We start from the raw sequence: 27,597 nt of genomic DNA on the forward strand, positions 1-27,597 counted from the left end.
AGGTTGCTCATGCCTGGGTCTCCAGAACCCAGAAGTGTGGCTGGAAGACTGGCAGGTGTTCAGTAAATGTTTGCTGGGCTGGTTGGAGATTAACAGCAAACGGAAATCTTTGGGTTGGGTGGGGGAACTGAAGGGCTCAGGTACAGAAGTGCTGAATTGGATGGCCTTTCTCTTATGTCATGCTTGACTCTCCAAGAAATTTTTCATCTACACGTTTTTTGTTTAATAGGGAAAGGGGGAGAATTAGAATCATTCTATCCAGTAATCTGAAAGAGGCTCGGCTCAAACGGATGGGCCAAATGACCACTGTCGGACAAAGCAAAGTCATGCTCCTAGCTGTGAGCCCATCTGTCCAGATCCAGCTTAGCCTCAGCACCGTCGCCGCAGAGTCCACTGCTTGTTGTCTGGCAGCTGTGTCAATAAAGTTTTTCGCAAGGGATCACCGACGCCGGAAAAAGGCCAGGTTGCCCAGAGTTAGTTCTGGCAACTTCCCGGGAGGGAAAAAGAGTTTCGCGAGATTTGGTAGCAGCAGGCCACTGGCCCACCACCTGCAGCTGCTATCGCGAGATTTGGCAGGCGGAGGAGGAGCTGTCGCGGTCAGCCGCCTCAGAGCGATGGCGGCCGAGCAGGGCCGGCGGCGGCGGCGGCTGCGGCTACGGCCGGAGACAGCAGTGGTGGCAGTAGCGGTGGGTGGCGGGGGCCTGTGACCGGGAGCCGCCCCTAGGCCCGGGCATCATGAGCCAAGGCCCCCCTACAGGGGAGAGCAGCGAGCCCGAAGCAAAGGTCCTCCACACTAAGCGGCTTTACCGGTGAGAGGGGCCGCGGCGTGAGTGCAGCCGCCAAGGGAAGTGGGGGACAGCGAGGGGCGGGGCCTCCCGGACGGGCGGGCTCCGGTGCCGGGCTGGGGTATGGGTGAGTGAAGAGGGTGCAATTTTGGAGGGAGCAAAGGGGGCGGGGCCCCATAACCTGGGATTGAGCTGAAAGAAGGAATTGGGTGGGTGGGAGGTTGGGAGGGAAGCACGTGGAGGGAATCTCTTCCGCAGTGAGCTTGGGACGGGCACCGAGCTTTGCGGATTTGGGGTAAGAAGGTGGGAATTGGGGACTGCAGGAGTTGAGAAGGTGAGGGTGGGGTCACAGATGGGAGAAAAACCCGGAAGGGAGTAGTGCTTAGAACCCTGTAAGGATTTACAGGGAAGAACCCTGGACTGAAATCAAGAGAGGTCTTTGCTTTGCCGTTCGCCGTGTGACCTTGGGCTTTAGTTTTCTCATCCTTTAAAGGAGAGATCTGGATGTGATAGGCTTTTAGGTCACTTAGGGCTCCAGGTTTTGGGAATCTGAATGAAAATAAAGAGGCTGTAAGAGTATTTGTGTTGGACTAGCCGGGAGGTGAAGGACTTTGAGTCCAGAGTTTTCGTAGGTCATCGGAGCCCATTTCCGGGCACCTGGGGACGGACTCCTGAGTCCTGCTTTCCTTCCAGCCTCATGACTGCAGTCTCTTGCCAGGCAACTCCATTCCTGGTTTCTCATTTTCACAGTGCCACTCACGCTCCTTAACATCTTCATTCAGCCTTTCAACCCTCTGTTGGGAACAGACCGGGGTGAACATTTCCCGCCCTAAGGGGAGGATATTTTTGTGTGGGGCAGCTAGAACATGGTTTCTGGATGTGGATCAAAAATAGAATGACACGTAGAGACCAAATTGAGTTTTCCCGCTTTCTACTAGGAAGTTAAGAGTTTGGGGTTTTCATTTGGCTGAGGCTCTGGAACCAGAGGTGTTTGCATGAGAAGACTACCTTCAGAGCCATGGGCCCCATCTTGGCAGTGAAAGAGTCAAGAGCATGTTGTCTTTTCCTCCCTTTGGTAGGCATCCTGCCTGGTCTGGCTTCCTAAGCCAGAAGGCAGAGGGGAGTATTGGCTGCTCCAAAAATAGAAAAGTGATCCAAGCCCTCAGCCTCTGGGCTCGCACTGTGGGCTGCCCCAAGCAGTCTCCGGGGGGATGAAGAGACTGGGGTGGCACGTGTGCCTCGTCATGCCGCCGAGTGTCAATGCTGCCTGTCAGACAGAGCGTGGGCAGTGTCTGTGAGATTCCTCACTTGTCTCCAGCTTTTGGTAGTGGCTTTGGTCATCCTTATCATTCTCAAAGCTTGTTTTTTTCTCAAGCCACTGCCCTCACAGAACTGACTGACGTAAGCTGATACGTTTGCATGTGTGGCTTACATGTGTGCACAGGGGTCTCTCTGCCGGTAACTGTGCATTGTTGGCTTTGGGTAGGGTGGCAGTTCGAGGCAGCACATCTCTTTCTAATTGTTTATTATAGCAGTGGTGATTGGTGGGAAGAACTGGGGGAAGAAGGTTTGATTTCTGGGCCCAAGGTAAATATGTTGTTGGACTATGAAACTGGCATTGGAGCTTCTGTAAATTTGGGTAATTCCCACAATCTGTGTATAGAAATGAAATTCTGAAATGTTTGAAGCCCCTCAGAAAAGGCAGCTGGAAAAGGGATGCTGAAAGGGATGCAAGTGCCAATCAGGCCAATTTTAACGACTTAAAAAATTTTTTTAAACATGTTTTTCTTTTTTAACACTGTGCGTCATGACCTAAGATTACAGTAATGAATGAGATACAAGACTGGTTTTTGTAGTTTTTGTTCTAAATGAGATTACAATTTAATGGAGGAGCTTATGGTCTGATGGGAAATGTAAAAGAAAGTGTGGAGTCCTCCCCCCCCCCCCAGCCCCACCACCTTAGATCTGTGCATGACCCTTTCCTGGGGACTAAACTGGCATATTACAGATGGCTGCCTGGTGATGCCTTTGGCATTGAGGGCCTGGCTGGCTAAAAGAGCTTGGCTTCCATCTCTAGGCAGCCCAGGAGGTGTTTGGAGAAATGCTGGTCTCTTAAGACTGTCTTTGAGAAGGCCTTGATTACCATCCCACCCACTCAGCTGGGTGTTGGTGATCACTTCACCAAGTACAGGACAGCTTTTAGGGGTACCAACTGAGCCACCACAAGATGCTAGCCTGCTGTGGCCCACTTTCCCTGGCCCAGGAGCACGTTTCAGTATTCTGAATCAGTTTTGGACTATTTTAGGAATTGTAACTCACTATTTTTTGGTTGTTTTGTGTCCAAGAGCAGTGCCTGATTCATCTGTTCTCACAGCTGCTGTCTGTCATCCTCTGGGTTTTACCCTTCTAGAGATGATACTTACTTAGGTACCTCTTGGCCATTCATTGCAGAGTTGCCTTGAACTTTTCTCTTAAGGCCTGGAATATCCTCCTCAGGATGAAGACCAGTACTTACTAAACACTTACTGTGTACAAGGCATTGTTATGAATGCTTTATGTATTAATTAATTTAACCTGCACAAGATAGGTGATGTTACTAATCTCATTTTATAGATGAGAGAACTGAGATAAAAAAGTTAAATACTTGACCCAGGACTCTATAGCTGGTAGGAAGTAGAGCTAGGATTTGAACCCAGACTATCTGATTCTAGAGACTACACTCTATATTAAAACAACTGGTTCCTTCAGCAGAATCCAGGAGACTTTAAGAACTTCAGGGACACTCTCATTCCCCTTTCTCTTACCCCATTATTGCAGAAAAGAATTTTGTGTTAGGAATGCTTTTCCTTTATGTCTGATAATAAGCCAGCTTTTTAACAATAATAATAATTCATTTCACCAATATATATCAAATGCTCACTATATACCAGTGCTGTATTTAAATTATTTCATTTACTCTTCACAACAGCCCTTTGAGGTAACTACTCTTATCTCCATTTTTATAAATTGGTAACTAAGCCTTAAAGAAGTTAGGTAATTTCACCCAAAATTATAGAGTTAGTGAGACATAGCCAGATTCAAACCCTAGATTTTCTGCCTGGCATCAGAACCTATGCTCTTTCCATTGAGAGAGCCTGCCTTCCCATATCACAGAGTTTCTCTACCTTGACAGTGTTGACAGTTAGCATGACAGTTATGATGGTGGACTGTCCCATGTATTGTGGGGTGTCTAGCAGCACACACTAACTGCCATAGCAGTGCCTCTCCTTCCCCTCCCCGAGGTTGTGACAATCAAAAATGTCTTCAGCATTGCCAGACATCTTCTGAGGGGGCGGTTGTATCAAGATGGAAGCTCTGTTCATCTTTTTTGATTGGAGCTTAACCTGCAGCCATTTGGTTTCCTTACCCCTAATTCTGTAGCTATTGTAAGATCAGAATATGGACCATATGCATGGCTCAAGGGCTCTTTGCCTATAATTCCCTGCAGGGCTGTGGTGGAGGCTGTGCATCGACTTGACCTCATCCTTTGCAACAAAACCGCTTATCAAGAAGTGTTCAAACCGGAGAACATTAGCCTGAGGAACAAGTAAGCTGAGACTGTAAACTACACATCCTTAGAGTTTCTCTTTTCCTCTCCACCTGAAACCTTGTCATAAACAGACATGTTCTCTCTTATCTCCTGACTTCATGGTACATAAATGGTCTGTGACATCTCTGGCCTTCCTAAGAGGGAGAGGGGATGCCTCACTTTCTGCAGCTTCTATATCTAACAGACTGGTGCCATTAGAATGGTGTTTGAGTTGGGGGAGCTGACTATACTGCATAAGGAAGGAAAGAAAGAAGAGATACAGAGGCCGAGTAGAAAGGAGAGAACGGTGCAGGGGAAGAAAATGAAGATTGTTAAGATTCTTACTGCTCCTACCTGTGTCTTCTGGGGCTCCACTGCCTTCTAGGACTGCTTGTCTTGTGTCTTGCTGAGTGAGCCTGGATGTCTAATGGGAGGCACAGACGTCTGTCAGTTGGGGTGTTGTCAGGTGCCTTATTGCCCTCAATTCTTGTGTCCCCCACCAAGGGATGGCCAGTCCCTCTTATGCTTCTCCACATCCTCACAGGCTGCGTGAGCTCTGTGTCAAGCTTATGTTCCTGCACCCGGTGGACTATGGGAGGAAGGCTGAGGAGCTACTGTGGAGAAAGGTATATTATGAAGTTATCCAGCTTATCAAGACTAACAAAAAGGTAAGTGGAGGGCTTCTCTGGTGGCTTAGACAGTAAATAATCTGCCTGCAATGCAGGAGACCTGGGTTGGATTCCTGAGTTGGGAAGAGTCCCCCTGGAGAAAGGAATGGCTACCGACTCCAGTATTCTGACCTGGAGAATTCCAAGAACAGAGGAGCCTGGCAGACTCCAGTCCGTGGGGTCACAAAGAGTCAGACACAATTGAGCAACTTTTGCTTTTCAAGGGGAGGTCATAGAGCTTGGAAAGAAGTTTGTCTGAAGAGGGGAAGCTAAGGAACAAAAAGACAGCTAGGCAAGAAGCCCAGAGCATGGCTGTAGGTGGGGATATCACGGAAGAGATAGAAAGGAGGGAGGGAGTCATATAGAATTAGGATTAGGAGAGAAGGGGACCCTGACCCCAGGTGGGGAGACCAGAGAATGAGATCTAAGGGTATAGGGGTGACTCATGAGTAAGAGGAGAGGTGGATAAAGTTCCAGACTTTATCCAGTTTCTAGAGCCAAAAAGATAAGTGTATTTCTTCAGTGAGATAAAAATGATTAGGGGACAGAGGAGCAGAACTCTGATCTTTCTGCTTAACTGGCCCCTTCTTTTTCCCAATCTCCAGCATATCCACAGCCGGAGTACCTTGGAATGTGCCTACAGGACACACCTGGTTGCTGGTATTGGCTTCTACCAGCATCTCCTTCTCTATATCCAGTCTCACTACCAGCTGGAACTGCAATGCTGCATCGACTGGACCCATGTCACCGACCCCCTCATAGGTCAGTGAAATCTGAAAGGTGGGCTGGAGGAACAAGTTGGTTTGCTTCTACTTTGGCCTTCTTATCCCTCAGTATCTATGTACCTTGTGACCCAGCCAGGCTGTGAGGATTCTAGAAGACATACAAATGCTTCATGAAATTTAGATTTAACCAAATAAGCATATGAGTTGGGGTAAAGATCTTAAGGAAAGAGAGAGTCCTATTTAGTTTGGGGTTGTAGACCAATGTAGAGCCAGGGGGAGGGATGGCATGATCTAGAGAAAGTCTGGCACTGGAAGATGATATTGATACCTTTTTTTTTCTCCCAGTTGGATTTGACTGGCACTTTCTTTTAACTTTAGAGATTGTTTCCTAGTATTTGATGAAAGTATTACAGTTTTAGAAATATTGGGAGAATCATGGACATTCTTTCAAGATAGTGCAAATTTCTTTGATTTCCGAGGTGCTGGAGCCGTGGTTTAACCTCCTTCTCTAGTTGGTGGTTTTCTCTTCAGTTTGACTGTCCTTTGGCACTCCTTCCCTCTTCCCTCTTCCTCCAACTCCCCTTGCTCTTCATACCCCTTGCCCTCGCCCAGCCCCCTGCCCCTCCCCTCACCAGCAGAAAGACATTCTGGGTCAGAGATGGAGGTTATGTCTGTGCCACTGTGTGGCAGCATTCTCTGCTCAGAAGGCACTCTATTCTATCCATTTGAAACACTTAAGAACAAAACAATGGGGGGGTTCCCTGGTGGTCTAGAGGTAAGGACTCAGCACTTTCACTGCCGGGACCCTGAGTTCCATCTCTGGTCAGGGAACTGAGATCCTGCAAGCTGCACGGCCAAAAATAAAGCAATGTTAATCCAAGGCAGAATTCACAGGTGTCATATGAGATTGCCAGGAGGGTCCATAGCCTGAACGAAGATGACTAACCCTTATTTCAAAGAATTAATTCCCCAAACAACTTTATCTCCTTATAGATATTTCTCATTCAGCCAACTCAGCAACGTCTCTATAGTAAATATTAGGAAGGGCTTCTCAGAATGGGAGGTGCATACCTAGGAGAGTGTCTGCAGAATGGAGGGGATAAGTGGATGGTCTCTGGAGCCAGATTGTCATTTGGATCCCAACTCTGTTTGTCACTTACCTGTTATGCGAGTTTGAATTCTTCAGCTGTGAAATGGAAGTAATAAGAGTAACTACCCCTTGGGTTGCTTTGAGGATCACTTCAGTTGGCCTTGTGATACACTCAGATCAGTACCTAGCCCATCGGAGAATTGCCTCCCAAATAGCTGAAGCTCTTTGAAGTTCCAGGACTGCCTGGGTAAAGGCAGAGGTGAGAGCCCAGGCGTCTGTGGCTCTGGCCTCCACCTGTCCTCAGGTCAGACAAGTCTCCTCCATGGACAGGCTCTTCAACAGGCTGCCTTCTCCGTGACCTCCGCCACCAGGCAGAAGCCAGGAGCATTTCCTTTGGCCTCATCCATATGCCATTCTTCCTGGGCAAGTTTCCCATCTTTACCTTTTACCTTTAGGTGAGGAGTGGCTCCCCAAGGCAGCCACAGCTATACTTACACTTGACTTTACCTCTTTTTCCCTTTAAGTAACCTTCCTGTGATGACCTTTCACATGACCTTTCCCCAGGCAGCTGTCCTAGGTTGGGGACCCTAGACCATCTCCTCCAGTTCCTTCCTGTCCTGTGAATGACTCCTACTTATGAGCCTCTGTGTTCCTACCTCTGTCCACCTGTGAGCCTGTGTCTTGGATGGGCGTCATCTCTGCCCCATAAGGCCGGGTTCCAAAACTAGACCTGGATTCTTGATTTCCATTCTCCGCCTAGGAAAGATGTTTTCCAGAAGTAAGGTCAGAGGAATGGGCTTATAAACCTCTCTCTCTCTCTTTCTCAGGATGTAAGAAGCCAGTGTCTGCCTCAGGGAAGGAGATGGACTGGGCGCAGATGGCATGCCACCGATGTCTGGTGTACCTGGGGGACTTGTGTAAGAATCAGAACCTTTCATTTTTCTCTCTTTTGGGCTCCAGGACAAGCTCTAGCTGTTCAAATTGTTGGTGCCACCCTTTAGGCGACTGGAGGGCAGGAGGAGTAGTTTGGACTGTGATAACTTTTTCCCTCCAGTCTGTTTAGTGTTTCCTTCTCTTCACTGTTCTTCCATGAGTCAAAAAGCATGAGTGAATGCAAGAAGGGAAAAATGTCTTTGTGCTTTAAGAAAGTCAGGGTGATAACCTGGTTTTAGTAGTAAGTTCGGAAGGTTTTAATTTGATGTCTTTCTCTTTTGGAGTTTTCTCTTCATAGATTCCTAGGGGAATTGCGGTTAGACCTCAGGGAGAACTTACCTACCTGAAGTATGTATCTCAGAATGGAAAAGGACTCTTGCTTTATGCCCCCTGAGTCGCTAATCCTGATAGACAAAGATCTTTAGTCCTGTTTGGCTCCTGGTGTGTGGCTTTTGGATGCTTTATCTGTAATTGACCTGAGGTGCCTCTCCCTGCCCTTATCCCACTCCTGGACCCTTTACAGGCAGGGGCACAGGGAGAATCAGGTGCTAAAGAGTCCGTTTTACCGTGCAGGAGATGCAAGTGACGTAGTTTCAGTCGCTGTGTCGAGAAGGGAGGGGGAAATGGCAACCCACTCCAGTATTCTTTTCTGGACAGTTCCATGGACAGAGGAGCCTGGTGGGCTGTAGTCCATAGGGTTGAAAAAAAGTGGAACATGAGTGAGCAGATGCAGGTGTGCGCACACACACACAGAATCAGCTGTTTCACAGTAGATTGACCTGGTGTCATTAGTCATATCTTCTCTCTAGAAGTGAGCAGTTGAATTCCAGAACCAAATATCAGAAGTCATTTCAAGCTTTAATATATGCTGTAGCTCCCCTTCATTGGGAAGAGATAATCAAGAAGAGCCTCTTTACAAACACTAAATATTCTTTACATTTTGGACCTACCAGCAAGGAAGAGAGAGTTGAACAATTTGCTAGTCATGTAGACTTCCAACTGGCCAGAGACCCAGACAGCCTGCCTTCTAGCTCAGGTATCTTCCTCCCAGGCTCCTATTACAGCTCTCTAGAGTGGACTTCCAGATGAGGGGAGGTACTTTCTGAAGCATGGAATTACCGTGTTTCTTTTCTTCCTCCCCCTCTCTTACAGCACGTTATCAGAATGAACTAGCTGGTGTAGACACTGAACTGCTAGCTGAGAGATTTTACTACCAAGCCCTGTCAGTAGCTCCTCAGATTGGTAAGTGGACCCCCTCCTCAGATTGGTAAGTGGATTGGGACTGGGGCCTCCCAACCCAGCAGCATTTTCTAAGAGGAAAATAGTGTTGAGATGGTAGGCAGGCACACTCAGTTCCCCCTAGGTCCCCCTCACCCTCAGTTCTTTCCTGCTTCACCTTGGTTCTGAATTCTTTCCCAAGTAACGCACACTCAGAAGATGGTGGAAGAGGAAGAGAAATGGGAGAGTCTTGAACTAAGAGGGAGGGAGACAGAAAAGAAGGGAAAGAAGATGTCTTCCTCATCTCTGGTGTCTGTAGAGAGAGGAGACTGTGCTTCAGCTGCCACTGTGGAGGCACAGTGAGGGAAGGGATAAGGCTAAATTACAGAAAGAGATGGGGATTAGCATGTCAGAAGGAGAACTCAGAGCTAAGAGACTGAGCTGAGATCGGGAGGGTTCCCGGAGTCTCAGCGTTGGAAGAGCCACAGCTGCTGTTGAAGGGTGGCACCCATCAGTGCTGAATCCCTGAGGGCCGGGTGGGATTAGCCTGATAGGACGGGAGTCTGGAATCAGTAACCCTCCGGAAGAACAAGATTAACTGCTGATCACCTGAGAGACTGGTGTCTCCTGCAGAGCCACTGTTGACAGGAGTTCTCTGAAGCTCAGCGTGGGCTGGGCCGGGCAGCTTTCAGTGAGTGTTGTGGCACAGGCTGTGTGACTCCTCTTTCTCTCCAGGAATGCCCTTCAACCAGCTGGGCACCCTTGCAGGCAGCAAGTACTACAATGTGGAAGCCATGTATTGCTACCTGCGCTGGTGAGTCCTTGGCCGCTCTCCCCAGCTTTCACGTCTGCACAGTTTCTGCTCGCTTTTCTCCTTATGCTTTCCCTTCTCTAGCTCCTGGGAAGGATAGACAGAATGGTAAGATTGAGGGAGTCCCTCCTCAGGGACCCTGCATCCTGCCAGCCCTGCTGCTTTTCACACAGCCACCTGGATTTGTAGGTACTTGGGCAGCTAATGTAGCTATCTGCTATCATGAAAGCTAACAGGATTGCTACCTTCCTGAAGAAGGAGATAAATTGGATATAGTTGGTAAAATCCTACCAAAGTAACCTCTGACAAGAACTTCACAATTGTAGAGCTTCAGTGTCTTGAAGTGATAGGGATGACAGACAGCATGGGGGGGATCAGTTTAGCAGGGTGGATTACTGCTTACCTGGATCTCATTCTTTTTTCTTAGAATCAAACAACAACAACAAAACACAATTTTTTCAGGGCACCCAGAGTTGGTTAGACTTAGTTTACTAAGTCACCATAACCAAATGCACCTGAGACTGATAGGTAAATGAGAAAGCCTTTGATTAAATTTTAGTGAGACAAACTGCCAGGAAACTCACTGTTGCCACCTTATCAGGGCCAAAGTCTACTTGAGAAGCCAAATCATTCTCAGTAGTTACATAGTGAATTGGCTTTCAAAGCCCAAAGGGAGTAAGGTGGTCTTATAGCTTAAATGATCAACTACACTATAGTGTAAACTATAATACCTAATTCTGCCGTAGAATTCCAACCTGTGGTCCTGGTTCACCTGATCAAGGAAACATATTTCCAGTATCAACAAATATTTGCCCTTGTCTAGATCAGTACAGATTGGCCTCCCATCCACTGTATTCTTTGTTTTTTTTTTTAAATTGAAGTATAGTTGATTTACAGTGTTGCACTAATTTCTGCTGTACAACAAAGTGAATGTATTATATATACCTTTTCAAAAATTTTATTTTTGGTTGCTCTGGGTCTTTGTTGCCATGTACAGGCTTTCCCTAGTTGCAGTTCTGGACTGTTCATTGCGGTGGCTTCTCCGGTTGTGGAGTACAGTCTCTCGGTGCATGGGCTTGAGTAGTTGCCGCATGTGGGCTCAGTAGGTGTGACTCTTGGACCCTAGAGTGTGAGCTTCAGTAGTTGCAGCTCACAGGCTCTGAGGTGTGTGGGCTCGGTAGTTGTGGCACAAGGGCATAGTTGCTCTGTAGCATGTGGAATCTCCCTGGACCAGGGATCAAACCCCACATCCTCTGCATTGGCAGGCAGATTACTATCCACTGTACTACCAGGGAAGTCCTGTACATTCTTTCTTATAGTCTTTTCCATTATGGTTTATCACAGGATGGATATTGAATATAGTTGCCTGTGCTATACAGTAGAACCTTGTTGTTTATTCATTCTACATATAATAGTTTGCATCTGCTAACCCCAAACTCCCAATCCATCCCTCCCCACCTTGCCCTGGGCAACCACAATTCTGTTCTCTAGGTCTGTGAGTCTGTTTCTTTTTCATAGATAAGTTCATTTGTGGCATATTTTAGATTCCACATACAGGTGATATTATTTCATTCTTTTTTTTATGACTGAGTAGTAGTCTGTCACATAGTCTAATTTATGTGTGCCATATCTTTATTCATTCATCTGTAGATGGATATTTAAGTTGTTCCGTGACTTGGCTGTTGTAAATTGTGCTGATACGGCGCTAGTGGTTAAAAACCCACCTGCCAATGAAGGAGAAGTAAGAGATGTGGGTTTGATCCCTGGATCAAGAAGGTACCCTGAAGAAAGACATTACAACCCACTCCAATATTCTTGTGTTTCTTTGTTGAATCCCATGGACAGAGGAACCTGGCAGACTACAGTGCATAGGGTTCCAAAGCGTTGAACACAGCTAAAACAACTTAGTGTGCACACGCACGAACATGGGGTACATGTATCTATTTGAATTACTGTTTTGTCTGGGCATACACCCAGGAGTGGGACTGCAGGATCATAAGGCACCTCTATTTTTAGTTTTTTGAGGAACCTCCATACTGTTTTCCATAACGGCTGTACCAGTTTACATTTCCACCAACAGTGTAACAGGGTTAGCTTTTCTCCACCCTCTCCCACATTTATTATTTGTGTATTTATTCTTGCATATAATTACCAGGTTTCTACCCTCCCATTGCATCTTTCCCATTCCTTGTATGCCTTCCAGGGAATGCCCCCTTACTTGTCCTGGATCCCGTATCACATTCATAATTATGATTTAGTGGGAGTCACTTGCAGAGAGAGCCAAATATATCCGGGTTTGGGAGGTGCCCACTAAGGTCCTCTCCTACTATGCTTAGACAGTTACGTCTCATGTTTTGTGGGCTCGGCATGTGCCTCGGGCTCAGCCTGGTGGTCTTCCTCCTGGTGGCATTGTCTAGGGTCAGGCAGTGGTATGCGGCTGGTCTGGTGTCTGATATGTCTGGAGAATTGGCTTATCTGGACCCGTTTCCCTCTCCCTTTAGTCTTGGAGCCTCTCCATGTGGTACCTTCCTCAAGGTAGATGGACTTCCTACATATTTGGCTCAGGACTCCCAACAGCAAATAGTGATCTTAGAAACTTGAAACTAGGGTCTGCCAATCTCTTAGGGCCTGGGCCTGGAAACTGGTGGAGTCACTCCTACAATATTTTCTTGGTCAAAGCTTTTCAATAGTTGTTGTCTCCCACCCCCACCCCCTGCCAAGATTTAAAGGAAGGTGACGTAGAACCCACTTCTCAGTGGAAGGAATATCAAAAATTTATAGCTATATTTAATTCACCTCTAACATGTATTTCTTCTTTTTCTATATCTTGCTTTTTATAATTAAAAGATGTTTCAGGGACTTCCCTGGTGGTCCAGTGACCCAGAATCGATCTCTGTTTGGGGAACTAAGATCCCACATGCTGTGGGGCATGACCAGAGGAAAAAAATAATAAAAATTTTTAAAAGACATTTCAAAAAAGTATAGCATGCTGTTAGTCTTTGTGGTAGGGCAGACTGGGGTTGGAGATTCAGCTGTACTATGTTTAGCTGTGTGACCTTTGCATTATACTCGATCTCTCAGGCTTCATTCCCTTGTCTATATAAATGTGGGCAGTAGTAGGGTACAGTGCTTGACAGAGTGGGGTGCTCAGTACATATTTTCATTTGAATGAATATTGTGAAGATTAGCTAAAATAATATATGTAAATATCCTTAATGCTTGTAAAATGCTACCCATTAAGTGCTCTGCTTTTAAAAAGATAAAAATAGTGTATTTCAGCGATGGTAACTAAGTTATGTTTGTAACATTGAATGGGATTAATTGTTCCATATCTGGATGCAGAGGAGATACAGATGTTATCATTACTCTGATTAATCTGAAAGTTGTATGTGTGTGTTTTTACTAGGAAAGATAGTTTTCACCCTCAGTCTGTACGTGAAAGTGGCAGCTGGGGGCAGCCTATATTTACTAGAAACAGTGCTCCTGGAACATCCTTGATGGTCCAGTGGCTGAGACTCCACACTTCCAATGCAGGGGGTCCGGGTTCAATCCCTGGTTGGGGAACTAGATTTCACATGCCAGAACTAAGACCTGGAGCAGCCAAGTACATAAATAAATATTTAAAAAAAGAAAAACAGTGCTTTCTAAATCTCTGGAAGACTGACATTTCCCTTCTCCTCCTCTGCCAAGACTCAGTAGCTCACCTCTGTCTCCTTTAGCATCCAGTCGGAAGTGTCCTTTGAGGGGGCCTATGGAAACCTCAAGCGGCTGTATGACAAGGCAGCAAAAATGTACCACCAGCTGAAGAAGTGCGAGACTCGGAAACTCTCTCCCAGCAAGAAGCGGTGAGTGGAGCCTGTAGGAAGAGGAGGTCTTCCTGCAGTTGGTACAGTGGGACCACAGGGACTCTGGAGCTGTTCACCATCTACCTTGGGCTCCTCTCATTTCAGATGTAAAGACATTAAGAGGTTGCTGGTGAACTTTATGTATCTGCAAAGCCTCCTGCAGCCCAAAAGCAGGTGAGTAGAAGAGCATGTGAACAAGAACTCTGTCCTGGGAGCCCCATCCCCAGTGGCTCCTTTATGGCAGGGGACTTGGAGAGGAGGGAGTGGGCTGGTGAGTTCTGTCTCTCGATTGGAAATTCTCTAGCTGGTTAGTCCTTCCTCGGCATCCCTCACTGTCTCACCCTAGGTTCCATGCCCATTCTCTGGGTGACTCACCCTCTGGCAGATTGGGCGCTTACTGGAAGTTGAAGGAATGGCCGAATGGGAAGCCCACCCACATCCCTTCCACTGTATGTCTGCCCTTCCCATGTTATTCTGTCTGCTTTAGAGATCAGCCAGCACTGAGTCCCCCTCCTCCTCTCTGAAGTCTCCCTTGTAGGATCCCATAGTCTTTTCTCTGAATCCTGTATTCCCAGCTCTTTGTACTTGCCCCAGCCCCCATCACTGACCTCCCATGACTCCTGCCCTTCCACAGCTCCGTGGACTCAGAGCTGACGTCACTTTGCCAATCAGTCCTGGAGGACTTCAACCTCTGTCTCTTCTACCTGCCCTCCTCACCCAACCTCAGCCTGGCCAGTGAGGATGAGGAGGAGTATGAGAGTGGATATGCTTTCCTCCCGGACCTTCTCATCTTTCAAATGGTCATCATCTGCCTTATGGGGGTGCACAGCTTGAAGAGAGCAGGTGACTCTCCTATGTCCGTCTTTTCTGTCCCACTGGCTTCTGGGATCCTCACTACCCTTTTCTGCAGCTCCTTATCCATAAAGTTGCTTCTGCAAGTAGTCCCTTCAGTACCTGCGTCACTGCCTGGCTGTAGGAGAGAGCCCTGAAGGAGCTCCTAGTGAACAAACAAAGGCAACAGCGTATTCCCATCCCCTTCACCCTCCCACACACACAGATACAAGCGCCCTTGTCTGGGACCAAGGCAGACAGAGTGGTTGAGATGCTTAACTATGGATCCAGATGGAATTCAGACTTGGTGGCAGTGGGGGTGGGGCAGTTAGTTTGTGCCAGAGGTATATGTAGAGCAAGATCGGATGGAAGGGAGGGAGAGACAGGACTGGGTGTGAACATGCTTGGGGAGTGGGGAGGGGCCTGCGTGAAAGCATCAGCTGGGGAGGATGAGGTGGGACAAGAGGAAGCAGGATGAGCTGGCACATTCCACATTACAGGATGAGAGTGCAGAGACCTGAGAAATCTTTTTTTACCTTAGAGAAAGTTTTTAGAGGTAATTAAATCCTTGGGAGGGTTGAGAACAGGTGAGATGAGGTTGGAGTTAATGGTGCTTCCTACTCTTCGGGGCCCTGAACCCCTAACACTGACTTTCCTGGGTTTAGGATCCAAGCAGTACAGTGCAGCCATTGCCTTCACCCTGGCCCTCTTCTCCCACCTCGTCAATCATGTCAACATACGGCTGCAAGCTGAGCTGGAAGAGGGCGAGAATCCCGTCCCGGCATTCCAGAGCGATGGCACAGGTGCAGGGATGGGGGAGGTTATGGCTGTGGAAAGGTTAGCATGGGTCATGGGGATCACGGGAGGGGAACATAGGTGCGGCGGAGATGGGGAGGGGGGTGCTGTCAAAGAGCACCTGTCAGTGTCCCAGTGCTGACCGACCTCTCTCCACAGATGAGCCAGAGTCCAAGGAACCCTTGGAGAAGGAGGAGGAGCCAGGTCCTGAGCCCCCTCCTGTAGTACCTCCAGAGGGCGAGGTCAGAAAGAGTCGGAAGTTCTCCCGCCTCTCCTGCCTCCGCCGCCGCCGCCACCCACCCAAGGCAGGTGATGACAGTGACCTGAGTGAAGGCTTTGACTCAGACTCAAGCCATGACTCGACCCGGGCCAGTGAGGGCTCGGACAGTGGCTCCGACAAGAGTCTTGAAGGTGGGGGAACAGCCTTTGACGCTGAGACAGATTCAGAAATGAACAGTCAAGAGTCCCGATCAGACCTGGAGGATATGGAGGATGAGGACGGGACACGGTCCCCAGCCCTGGAGCCATCTCGGGCCAGGTCAGAGGCTCCTGAGTCCCTCAATGGGCCTCTGGGCCCCAGCGAGGCCAGCATTGCCAGCAACCTACAAGCCATGTCCACCCAGATGTTCCAGACCAAACGCTGCTTCCGACTGGCCCCCACCTTCAGCAACCTGCTTCTCCAGCCCACCAGCGAAGCGCCCACCTCGACCAGCCTCAGGCGCTGTGTCAATGGAGATGTGGACAAGCCGTCAGAGCCAGGTACATGGGCCTCTCTCCATTGTCCTGCTCTGGTCCACACCTATACTGTCAGCATTCACTTGAGAGAGGCTGCTCTTCTCTCTGAATACTTCTCATGCCTACCCTTGCTGCCTTGCTTCTGGCCTCTGCCCATTGTGTGGCCCAGGAGCTTTTTCCTGGGGATCACCTCTCCTGCTCACTTCCTCCTTCTCAGCTCCCAACTGATTTTGTGGTTGTATTCTCCTCCCACTCCCACTTTGCCCTATGGGTTTGGGGCTTTCCTCCCCACACAACACTGTAGCAATAACTTTTCCTGTGGTGTCTCAGGTCCTGCCAGGGCTCCTGGAAACTAGAAAAACCAGCACCCACTAGTGGGGCAGGTAGATTAGAACAGGACACTTCTCCTGAGGGCCTTCCCCTGAGGTGCAGAGGGAACACCTGGTCAGCAGCAGCAAGCATTTGTGGCGTGGACGCTGTGCCAAGCACTAGGCTGCACTTTTAGGGTCTTGTCTTATTTAACTTTCACGGCAGTCTTTTTTTCTTACGAGTTTTTTGTTGTTGTTGTTTTGTCTTTTAATTTTTTTGGCCACATCTTGTGACATGTGGGATCTTAGTTCCCTGGCCAAGGATTGAACCCGTGCCTCCTACGTTGGAAGCACCGAGTCTTTACCACTGGACCCCCAGGGGAGTCCCCACGGCAGTCTTGTGGTGGAAGCGTCATCACCCCTGCTCTAAACACTGTCCTGCTCAGCCTCTGTGCAGTGCTCCTTTATCCTGGAACACACTGTCCCTCCCTTGCTCTGAGTGTGTTGCTTGGCTAATTCTCACTTGACCTCTAGATTTTGGCTTATAAGTCACTTGGTCTGGGAGTCCTCCAAGGGTCGTCTTCCTGTGGTCTCCTGTAGCTTCTACACCTTCGCAGGTCCCAGCCCTTTCCCACTCGAGTGACGATGTCCGTTGGCTTGTGTGTGTGCCCACCAGTACCGTGAGCCTCTTGAGGGCAGGGCAGTCCGTGTTTTGTCTGTTGCTGTATCCCTATTACCAAACGCAGGGCTTGGCACAGGGCTGGGACTTAGGAAATACTGAATGAGTGAAAGAAATGAGGAAGCTGGTGCTCAGAGGTGGACTGTGACCTGAGTGGTGTTCTAACCCGCAGGCTTGAAGAGCTGGGAGCTGGCAGTAGTTTTAAATTCTGTACCCTTTCTCACCCTACCTGTAGCTCCTTTCTGACTGTCTGCCCTGCCTTTCACACAGAATGAGCATGTCACAGATGTCAGTTGAGTGAGTAGCTGTAGACCTCACAGGTTAGCTCGTGTTTTAAAAGGCACCAGGCTCTTGCTTAAAAGCAGTCAGTTAGTGGACCAGGAGAAGTCGGGCTGGAATCTCATTCCTCTCTTTTCGCATCAGAATTCTTCAAGAGTCCAGGCAGGTGGGGGCACGCTCCTCTCAGAGAGCCGAAGTCTGTTGCCATGTGTCTACTAGTTGCTCATCCCAGTTATCTGTCTCCCACTCCCAGCCTCTGAAGAGGGCTCGGAGTCGGAGGGAAGCGAGTCCAGTGGGCGCTCCTTTCGGAATGAGCGGAGCATCCAGGAGAAGCTGCAGGTCTTAATGGCCGAAGGCCTGCTCCCTGCTGTGAAAGTCTTCCTGGACTGGCTGCGGACCAACCCCGACCTCATCATTGTGTGTGCGCAGGTGCGTCCCTCCACACCCGCTGCCCTCTTTAGCTCCCAGGGTGTGAGGGGAGGGCTGGGCCAGCCGCGATGGGGTGTGGGAGTCCCCTCAGCTGGGCTGGGCAAGACAAAAGTTATTGTCAAGCACAGGTTCTATGCTGGCTCCTAATGCTTTTTACAGGCAAGGCTTAGGCATGACCTTTGCCCTCACAGAGCCTGTGGCCTTGGCTGGGGTACAAGTCTTGTGGACTGGGAAAGTAAGAGAGCTGCTTATTCGGCTTTGTGTCCCCAGCCCTAGGCATAATGCCGGCTATAGAGAGTAATGTTGATGAAAACACATGTTCGGGGGCTAACCTTGGTAGGTAAACATCGGCACCCAGAGAAAGGAGAGGGGGCTGGGCAGTGACAGCACGCAGAGAGAAGGCGCAGCTGTCACGGGCAGGGAAATGGCTCAGAGAGGGCTCTGCAGACACTGCTGGAGTGAGCAGCGTCAGAGGCGGGCTCCCGTGGAGGCTGGCGGCCTTCTCCTTCCAGTCCCAGGTTCAGAGTCTTCATCTCACGCCTCCGGTGTTCTGAGACTTTCCTCGGTGCTGTGGAAGACCCTTTCCCTGTCGGTCGCCCTCTTCCCTGGAAGAGAGTTAGGTCGGGGCCAGGCACAGCCTGGGGCATGTGCTTGCGCCCGGCAACAGCTCGTTAGTCACTCTTAGTCATCGAGGGCGGTGCAGTGAAGATGGCGGTGCAGGCCGCAGCCCCAGAGAGGTGGCCCAGCGTGCGCACCTGGAGGGCTGAAAGAAGTCTGTGCTAGACGGAGACACGTCTTCCAGTGCTCTAACTTTTCCCACTGTCAAGAACCAGAGAGTTCTTCCTGTGGTTTCACACCTTCCCTTTTCATGAAGCCTTCAACTGGTGATAAAGTTCATTGAAGCTTCAGGGTTGCCCTTCTTCATTCCTCCCTGTTTTCCAAGTCCTCTGTAAGCCCCCCTTATGTTAATTTTTTTTAATGCTTCTAGGCATGTGACCATAGCCCCAGACCTCCCAAATCTAGTGGTTTTCTTGTTCACTGCCAGCCTCCAGCACTGCCCCAGCTAAAGGCTTCCTCTTCTGTCTCTCTCTCAAGAGCTCTCAAAGTCTGTGGAACCGCCTGTCTGTGTTGCTGAATCTGTTGCCAGCTGCCGGTGAACTTCAAGAATCTGGTGAGTGAGTCCCTGGCACTGCCCTCCTTCCCCTCTCCCTCACTGGCCCACAACCCCCACCCCCACCCCGCATCCTGGTAACCTGGCGCTTAGGGTAAAGAGGTTAATGCAATTCACTGTGTCACCTGCCTAACACACAGCGGTCATTGTGGTCTGGGCTTCTCTCGTTTCCTGCCCCCACACTGCCCCACCGTGGGCAGGTGGCCTGGGCCCCCAGGGAGTGTGCTTGCTGAGCGGTCCTCTGGCCCTTCCAGTTCTGGTCTCCTAAAGCTCTGCCTGACGGCCCTGTGGACCATCTCTCCTTCCCCCCCATGTCTCCCCACCTTCTGTCCGCGGAGTGTGTCCTACCTGGGAGTTCCCGGAGGGAAGCACTGTGTCCCTCTGACTGGGGGCTCCCACAGAGCAGGGCTCGCACGGTCCTCTTTTCTCCCCAGGCCTGGCCCTGTGTCCTGAGGTCCAGGAGCTTCTTGAAGGTTGTGAACTGCCTGACCTCCCATCTAGCCTGCTGCTCCCAGAGGACATGGCACTTCGCAACCTGCCTCCCCTCCGGGCGGCCCACAGACGCTTTAACTTTGACACAGATCGGCTCATGCTCAGCACCTTAGAGGAGGTGAGGCAGTCATCCCTCACTTCACGGGCTTTGTTTTTGAAGACTCGACAGCAAAGCAGGAGCTCCGGCTGGGGGTGGGGGTGGGGCAGGCTGGCAGCCCTTCCCTCCAGACTCGGGGCCTGTCCCTGGCTGCAGCTCTGTCACTCAGCGAGCCGTTTGGGCTTGCTGTCGTTCTTGGCAGCATGTCCATCCACAGTGTCTCCCTTTGTAGAACAGGCCACCTTCCCCTTTCCCCACCTTTTGGAGAGGACAGAACAAGTCAATTATTAGGGCTTTAAAATCTCTATTGATCTCTTTTTTCTTCTGAGCCCAGCCTACTCTAAGCTGACCAGCAAACAGAGAAAGTTGGAGCTGGAAGTGAATGTGCTATCCGTTTAGTCCAGTGACTTTCACCTTTGAATCTGTGTCACCACATGGGCCATCTGGGGGCAGCAGAGGGAAGCCAAGTGGCCTGGTGTGCCAGCAACATGCACAGAGGCGCGCGCACGCATGCACACACACACTGCACACACCCCCCCTTTGGTTTCTCCTTCTCCAACCAGAGCAGGTTGGCTTTATACTCTGTTTTATATTTTAGCACTCTAGATAATATTTTTGTTTGATTGGGAAAGAAGGGTTTTGCTGACCAAAAGCATAAGTTGGAAATGGTTATCTAGTTTGTCCTCTCATTGTACACATTAGGATCAAGCCCTAGAGGAGAGAGATGATGTGAGAACCCAGGTCTCATGTCTCCCGGCATGTGGCCTTATCTCTTTTCTCAGCCCTGAGTGCTGCTTCTCCAGTCCCTCTGAGGCGTCTCCCCCACGTGGTCACTCTCCTGGTAGCTACAGGCTCTGAGCCCCGGTGCTCTTCTCCCTCCACACCCCAGGCCTTTGCAGGGAGCCCATGTTGCTGAGGGGGCTGGCCTGGCGGAGGGCGGGGAGGGGCAGGAGGAGCCCCGGCGGGGCAGGTGAGCCTGGAGGACGCTGCTCAGCCAGGCTGGCTCCCATGTCTCTGCAGACAGTCGTGCGTATCTGCTGCATACGCAGCTTTGGCCACTTTGTTGCCCGCCTGCAAGGCAGCATCCTGCAGTTCAACGCAGAAGTCGGCATCTTTGTCAGCATCGCCCAGTCCGAGCAGGAGAGCCTGCTGCAGCAGGCCCAGGCCCAGTTCCGCATGGTGAGTCAGGCTGCCCCTCCCTGTCCGCTCTGCTCCCACGGGCTCACTGAGAAACTACGGTCAGAGGCGCAGACATGTTGTGGCCCTTGACTGAAGGACCTGGTCACTGGGGCCAGGGCAGCGGAGAGGGAGCCTAGGGAGACCAGAGGGCAGGCAGGGAGCTGAGGGCAGGTAGGGAATGAGGTGCTTTGAGCAGGGGCAGCCTGGCACCGCTGTATCTAGACTGACTGGGGACTGAGGGCCATTTCTGTCACCTCCTAGTCTGAATTGAGCAACTCTCTTAACCTTGCTAAACCTGTTTCCTCATCAGTTACGTAGGAATTGTAGAATCAGCTTTATGGGGTTGTTGTGACTAAGGCATGGTAGTGAATGTCAGGCACTTTGCATGTTGTATTGTGGAGTGTGTGTGCTCAGCAAATGCTCCTTGACTAAGGTTCCTGCATCAAACACCATGCAGGAACCTCCCATCCCACAAGAGCCCCAAAGAGTAGGAGGTGACCTGTGTGATCTCTTTTCCATTCAGTCATTCCTTCTGCAGATACTTCCTGAGAATCTGGTCTGTATCAGTAGCCCAGGCCGGGGAGTTAGAGCTTCAGACGAGACAGGCCTGTGTCTTGTGGCGCTAATGCTTTGTGAGTTGCGATCCGGGTTCTGCAGGGGGGCCTGCACAGCCCGGCATGTTGTCCTCCCCCAGCTCAGTGACCCCGGAATGTTTGGGGTGGTGGTGTCTGGCACAGGAGACACAACTCACGTGTCTTGGCAAGCCCAGGAGTTCTTCCTCATCTCAAGCCAGTCACCTCCCCTGTGTTCTTCGTTTCCCCAACCACAGGCTCCCCCACCTCTAGCACCCCCTTCCTGCAGATGGGAAGGAGCACTGGCTCCTCAGAAACTCCCTTCCTTGCTGTGTTATAAGCAAGCACATTTTCTTAAAAACTAACCTTTTGTGTTAAAACTTTTATTCCTATTCCATAGGGGAAAACAAGGCGGGTTACAGAAATAATTATGGGGAAGTTACACAGCTTCAGAAAATGTAGTGTTTGCAGGCATTTCCTTTGGCCTAGAACTCCTGAAGACTCCTCCTGGGGAGCGGGGAATACCTGAGAGCCCCTCTGGTGTGCTGCTAGACACCACAGGCCAGACTGGAGCCAGGCCACACTGCCTGCTGGGACTGCATCCTGCTCCACCTGCGGCAGGGCTTCCACCCGAGGGGCTCAGTCCCCAGCGGTGGCAGCAGCGTGCTCCTTGTCATGTTGCTACCTCCCATCATTTATCGAGGTTTCCATGTGCAGAGCTGCTTTGCATGTGACACCTCAGGTGCTTGCATCCTCATTTTATAGGCAAGGAAGCACAGAGTGTCAGAGGGAGGTGTGGGCAGCTGAGCCAGGGCCCTGGGATTGGAAAGACCTGGCTCCTGTCCTTGTTCTAAACTGCTCTGGGAGCTCAGCTTCTCCACAGGCCAGGTGGGCCACCACTCCTGCTCTCCAGACTCTAGTGTCCGCTTGGGTCAGGGACCGCTCTTTCCCCCACGGGCCCAGTTTTCTGCCTCCCTTCTTTCCTTTCTCTACCAGCGTTTCTCGAAGGGGACACTCTGGAGGTGGGTAAGAGGTGGACACTTCCGACCCATAGTATAATGATCAAAACTAAGAAATTAGGATTGGTGCAGTAGTATCAACTACAAGCTTCATTCAGATTTCACTAGTTTTCCTACAGATCTCTTTTTTTTTCTGAGGATCCCACGTTACATTTGATTATTAACGTCTCCTCAGTCTTTCCTTGTCTTTTATGATCTTGACACTTCTAAAGAGTACTGGTCAGCTGTTCTGTGGAGTGACCCTCACGTGGCTTTGTCTGGCATCTTCTCATGATCAGGAGGAGGCTTACATCCTGTTTAAAATAGGTTACTATTTTAAATCCTCACTCTGATGATGCCAGTTTGTTCATCAAAGAGTCTTTAGTGGCCCCCCATGTCTTCTAGAATAAGTCCCCATTCTTAATTTCATCTTTAGACCATATTCATCTAGAAGACAAAGGAATACCATCACAGGACTTTTGGTCAGGGCCATGGTGGACCACAGATGGTTTTTGAAAGATTGCCTTGGTTGTCAGCAGAGATAATGGGTTGGAGGCAGAGAACAGAAAGGAGGTGGTTTTAATAGTCAAGTAGTCAAGGTGGGGGGTACTGGCTTAGGCCAGGGTTGTGCTTTGAAAATAGAAGGATGCAAAGGGATGTGAGTGACTTTTCTTTTTTTTAAAGGAGGTACAGTCGACAGGACTGGGAGCCTGATAACTTCTGGGGCTGAGAGAGAGGGAAAAAGTCAAAGCTGGTTAGCTTTCTGACTTGACAGATGGTGGTTTATTTAGCAAGCTGGGGAACATGGGAGGATTAGAAGCAGCTTTGGAGAAGCAGATCGAGCTGTCGAGTAGGCAGTTGGGTATATACATCTCGAACTCAGGAGTGGTCAGGTCTGGGCTGAAGCTGTAGATTTTGGAAGAAGTTTGCAAGTGGATGGTGATAGAAAGTGAAGGGTTGCATGGATGGTGTTCTCTGGGAGGGGGTGCAGAGGTGAGACCTGACAGGTGCTGTCCCCGCCTTTTCTCCCTGGGGGCGTGGGCTGCTAATGGGATGTGTTCAGATTGCACCAGAGTGGTATTTTGTCTCCCACGCCTACCTTCCCCTCACTTAGCGGGAGCGATACAGAGAGTTAACTTATATAAGGCTGTACCTATTTCAGACCCGAGGAATCCCTGTTGGAGTTCTTGATCACTGGAGAAAGAAATATCCCCCACCTCCTTGTCCCAGGCTTAACACCTGTTTCTTTTCCCCCTTTGTAGGCACAGGAGGAAGCGCGGCGGAACAGGCTGATGAGAGACATGGCCCAGCTACGACTTCAGGTAGGAAGCCAGGGCCCAGCACTGCTGCTGCTCTTGACCCGTTGTTGCTGAAGCCCCTCTCTGCCCCCGTGCCCCCCACCTGGCCTGACTACCCTCACAGCCTCAGAGACTGCCCTCCACCGCTGCCTTGTCTCTGAGCCTCCGTGCTCCCTTTCCGCCTCCACTTCTCTCTTTTCCTTCTCTTCCTCTTAACCCTTGTTCCTATCTACTCTTCCTCTGAGGCCATTCTTAGGAGATGGCAGCAGGAGTCCCATAAGAGCCACCTTGAGAAGCATTCTCCCCCCACCAGCCCGCACGCAGCTCCCCCCCGACCCTGCCTTCTCTCAACAGCTCGAGGTCTCTCAGCTGGAAGGGAGCCTGCAGCAGCCCAAGGGACAGTCAGCAATGTCTCCCTACCTCGTCCCCGACACCCAGGCCCTCTGCCACCACCTCCCTGTCATCCGCCAGTTGGCCACCAGTGGCCGCTTCATTGTCATCATCCCAAGGACAGGTAAGTGTATTGGAGAGGTCGGGGCACAGAGTGTGGCTGAGAGAGAATCGGGCTTGGGATTGAGAGACCCTTACTTGGACCCAGTTCACACACAGCAGCCTTGGTCAAGTCCAGCCACCTCTCTCAACTTTGGTCATGTCACCTGTGAAGGGGGCATGACAATCTCTGTCAAACCCTGACTCACAGGGAGGTTGGGAGAAGCAGGTGAGAAAATCTAAGGGAAAGCAGTTGGTAAATTGCCAAGTGCATTGTCGGCAGGAGGTCAGTCAGACCTTCAGGGCTCCTGTGGGGGCTGCAGTGTGTCCTGGAGCGAGTGCAGGCGCTTCTGCAGAGCCCGCGTCTCAGCAGCCGTAGCTCATCCGTTTCGTCCTTCCCCCACCCTCACCATGTCCGCCAGTGATCGATGGCCTGGATTTGCTGAAGAAGGAGCACCCAGGGGCCCGGGATGGGATCCGATATCTGGAGGCAGAGTTTAAAAAAGGGAACAGGTGAGTGCAGGCCTGGCTGGAGCTGTGCTGAGCGCAGGTCAGCACAGATGCCTGTGTGTCCTTGTGTAAGATGCATGTTTGTGCTCCCTGCCCACAGTTGACTCACGGCCTGGGAAGGAGGCCGAGGATATAACTATTAGTGAGGGGGGTAAGTGCTGAAATAAACAATGACTGGAGGAACCAGGAGCCCTGCTGGGGAGCACTGGCCTGCTGTCCATCTGCCTGTGGGGCAAACATGAGATCAGTGTCAGTGGGGAGAGGGGAGCAAGCCCCCAACTCAAGCCATGGGCGCTTTTGCAGGACTTTCTCCTTTCTTTAGGTGATCAGGTTGACCAGGGGCTTCCCACGGTTCAGAGGGGTGGGGTGGCAGCGTGTGGGTGCTCAACCCAGCATAGGCCCTTCTTTCTGGCCTTTGGGGCCAGAAGAGGACTAGGCACTGGGTGTTGGGAGGAGGGAGAAAGCTCCCCGCTCTCTGCTGGCTGGCCCACCCTCCTCTGCATCTGCCCTTGCCTGGCCAGGAAGCCACACAAAGCCTTCTTGTTTGGACCTTGTCTCCAGAAGCACTGACTTGAAAAGCATCTGCTGCTTCTCCTGATCCAGCTCCTCCCCAGGGAGGAACCAAAGAAGTGATGTTATCAGGAGGAACAAGCAGGGCTCAGCAGCTGGGCAGCCACTTAGAATGGCTCCAGACGGGCCTGTGACGTAGGAGACGCCCCTTCCCCTCCCTTGACACAGGGTCTCTGCCACAAGGGCCCATTTTGTGTGAGCTGGGCACCCCCCCCCACCCCTACCCCCACCACTGCCACTTTCCCGTCTCCCTGCAGGTACATTCGCTGCCAGAGAGAGGCGGGGAAGAGCTTCGAGCGGCATAAGCTGAAGAGGCAGGATGCTGATGCCTGGTAACATTTCCACCTGCGCCCCTAGAGCCCCAGATACGCTGCCCGCCTTGCTCCTCTGTGGGCATGCCCCAGGAGAGAGGGATAGGGCCAGAGTCACAGTCACAGGCAGCAGGACCAGCCTGGGGCCAGGCTCAGCCTGCCAGGTGCCTCTGCAGATCTCACCCTAGAGGGAGTGAGAAGTCACTCCAGCTCTGGAGCCCCTGCGGCCCTGAGATCCTTGGGCTCAGGGCCCTCCCTCACCGTATCTTTGCCTAGTTCCTGGAGCACAGCCTCCAGGCCGGCTTCCAGAAGCCACTGCTCCAAGCTGCCTGATAGCTCTCGCTGTCTCCTGGGCCCCTCCTCATCCCAGCTTCCCCTGTGCCCTGGGGACCTGGTATTCAGGTTGTGCTAATGCTGGGACTTAGCCCTCCTCCCCCTCCCCTTCCCACTCCAGGACACTCTATAAGATCCTGGACAGCTGCAAACAGCTGACTCTGGCCCAGGGGGCGGGTGAAGAGGACCCGAGTGGCATGGTGACCATCATCACAGGCCTTCCACTGGACAACCCTAGCACGCTCTCAGGCGCTATGCAGGTGGGTCACAGGGTGATGTGCGGGGAAGAGTGGAATGGGGAAGAGGTACCGAAGTTGACTTCCTCAGACCAGCCAGCTGCACTTTTCCTCTTCCACCACCCCTTCCCCAGCCCCTCAACGACTTGTCCCGTAATTTAGGAGGTCGGGCCCTCCTCCATCTGTCCTTCCCCCAATTCCACAGGCAGCCTTGCAGGCCGCTGCACATGCCAGTGTGGACATCAAGAATGTTCTGGACTTCTACAAGCAGTGGAAGGAGATTGGCTGAGACTGGCCCCCGGGCCCTGCAGCGGGGCTGACTCCAGATCTCTCCTGCCCTCCCTGGCAGCCAGGACCACCACCTGTAGTCACCCCACCACACGCAGACTCACGCACGCACGCAGGAAGGAAGCCCAGCTGCACACGGGCTGCAGGGAGGGCCCAGGAGCCAGCTGGGAGGGCGGGGTCCCACTGTTGCCAAGACGACGTCAGGAAAGCAAGGAAAGTGCTTGGAGCAGGAGAGGCCTGTGGGCGCCCAGCCAGCCTTCCTGCCTCAGCCCCCTGCTTTCCCCAGGGGCAGGTGGCAGGTGCGGCGTCTGTTTCATTGGAGTGGTTCCTGGACCTCTGAGGGGAAGGGACAGCAGAAGGGGCGCTTCCTCACCCAAGACGCGGGGTGGGTGGTGCCGGGAGTTGGGGCCCTCGGGGCCTGGGGCAGAGTTGGGTAACACCGGGTGTCTGGGTGGTTCTCTGCAGACCCTTCCTCTCCTCAAGGACCACCCGCCCCTCTCGTCCCCCTTTGCAGGGACGGGCAGCTCTGGAGCCTTGAGGTCTCATAAGGAAGAGGGGCCTGGAGCTGCTGGCACCGAGAGCAGGGCAGGGCTGGGACCCCTCCTGCTGCTGCGGGGGCTGCACACCGTCGCCCCGCTCGTTTCCTGCCCCCCCTCTGCTAGCTTCCCATGCAGGGAGCAGGCCCGCAGCAGCGCAAGCAGTCTGGCCTGTATGCCAGGGAGGGCTCCCGTGCCCCCCAGCCCCTGGTCACTGCGCTTTGTGCTCTGGGCTGGGACAGAGTGGGATGCCAGAAAGAGGAGAGGGGGGCCAAGTTTGAGGCCACCACCCCGCTTACTATCGAGGGAGGGGCCTGCACTCAGATGGGCAGCAGGAAGGAGAGGCCCCTTGAAGTTGCCTGGCTGGGTGCCCTCTGCACTAGTGGGCTTCCCTACTTCTGTCATTCCCCAGGATTGAAGGCCTGGAGGAGCTGAGCGTGGGGCTAGCTTTTGGCATGTCAAGGTAAATGTGAGAGCAGAGATCATGAATAGCTCAGGGCAGTGAGTGGAGCCACAAGAGTGAGACTGCACGAGGGAGGCTTTGGCCAGGATTGCCTCAGCCCCTCCCACCTCGGGCTGCATATGTAGCATGGGCTGGGGGTTGAGGGTGGGGGGTCTCAGCTCTGCTGTTCCCCACCCCAGCACTAGCCCAGCTTCCCAGGCTGTTCTCAGGGGACAGCAGGCTTCCTGCATCCTTCCTCTAAGAAGGCAAGTCTGGGACAGCCTAGGGGGGTGGGATCACTCCCACTTCCAGTCCCTGGCAGAGACTTGAGACTAAAGTATCACTTAATAAAGACCCCCTGAAGCCCTGCCTGTCT

The 27,597-nt window shown here is 51.4% G+C and overlaps 1 protein-coding gene across 1 annotated transcript; it reads left to right on the forward strand.

The window, feature by feature from the left end:
• Positions 1-587: 587 nt before the first annotated feature.
• On the forward strand, positions 588-27,588 carry SMG5 (SMG5 nonsense mediated mRNA decay factor). Its single transcript, XM_065902069.1, has 22 exons — positions 588-809; positions 4,273-4,371; positions 4,898-5,021; positions 5,627-5,783; positions 7,664-7,753; positions 8,922-9,011; positions 9,723-9,801; positions 13,518-13,643; positions 13,749-13,817; positions 14,278-14,486; positions 15,140-15,277; positions 15,429-16,028; positions 17,524-17,699; positions 18,795-18,870; positions 19,305-19,480; positions 20,480-20,638; positions 23,471-23,530; positions 23,861-24,020; positions 24,418-24,508; positions 25,333-25,407; positions 25,841-25,979; positions 26,161-27,588. Exons 1-22 carry the CDS (start codon positions 736-738, stop codon positions 26,242-26,244), a joined length of 3,051 nt encoding a protein of 1,016 aa, XP_065758141.1. The 5' UTR covers positions 588-735; the 3' UTR covers positions 26,245-27,588.
• Positions 27,589-27,597: the final 9 nt, after the last annotated feature.

Source organism: Muntiacus reevesi, chromosome 1 (genome assembly GCF_963930625.1).
Source record: "Muntiacus reevesi chromosome 1, mMunRee1.1, whole genome shotgun sequence".
Lineage (NCBI taxonomy): Eukaryota > Metazoa > Chordata > Mammalia > Artiodactyla > Cervidae > Muntiacus > Muntiacus reevesi.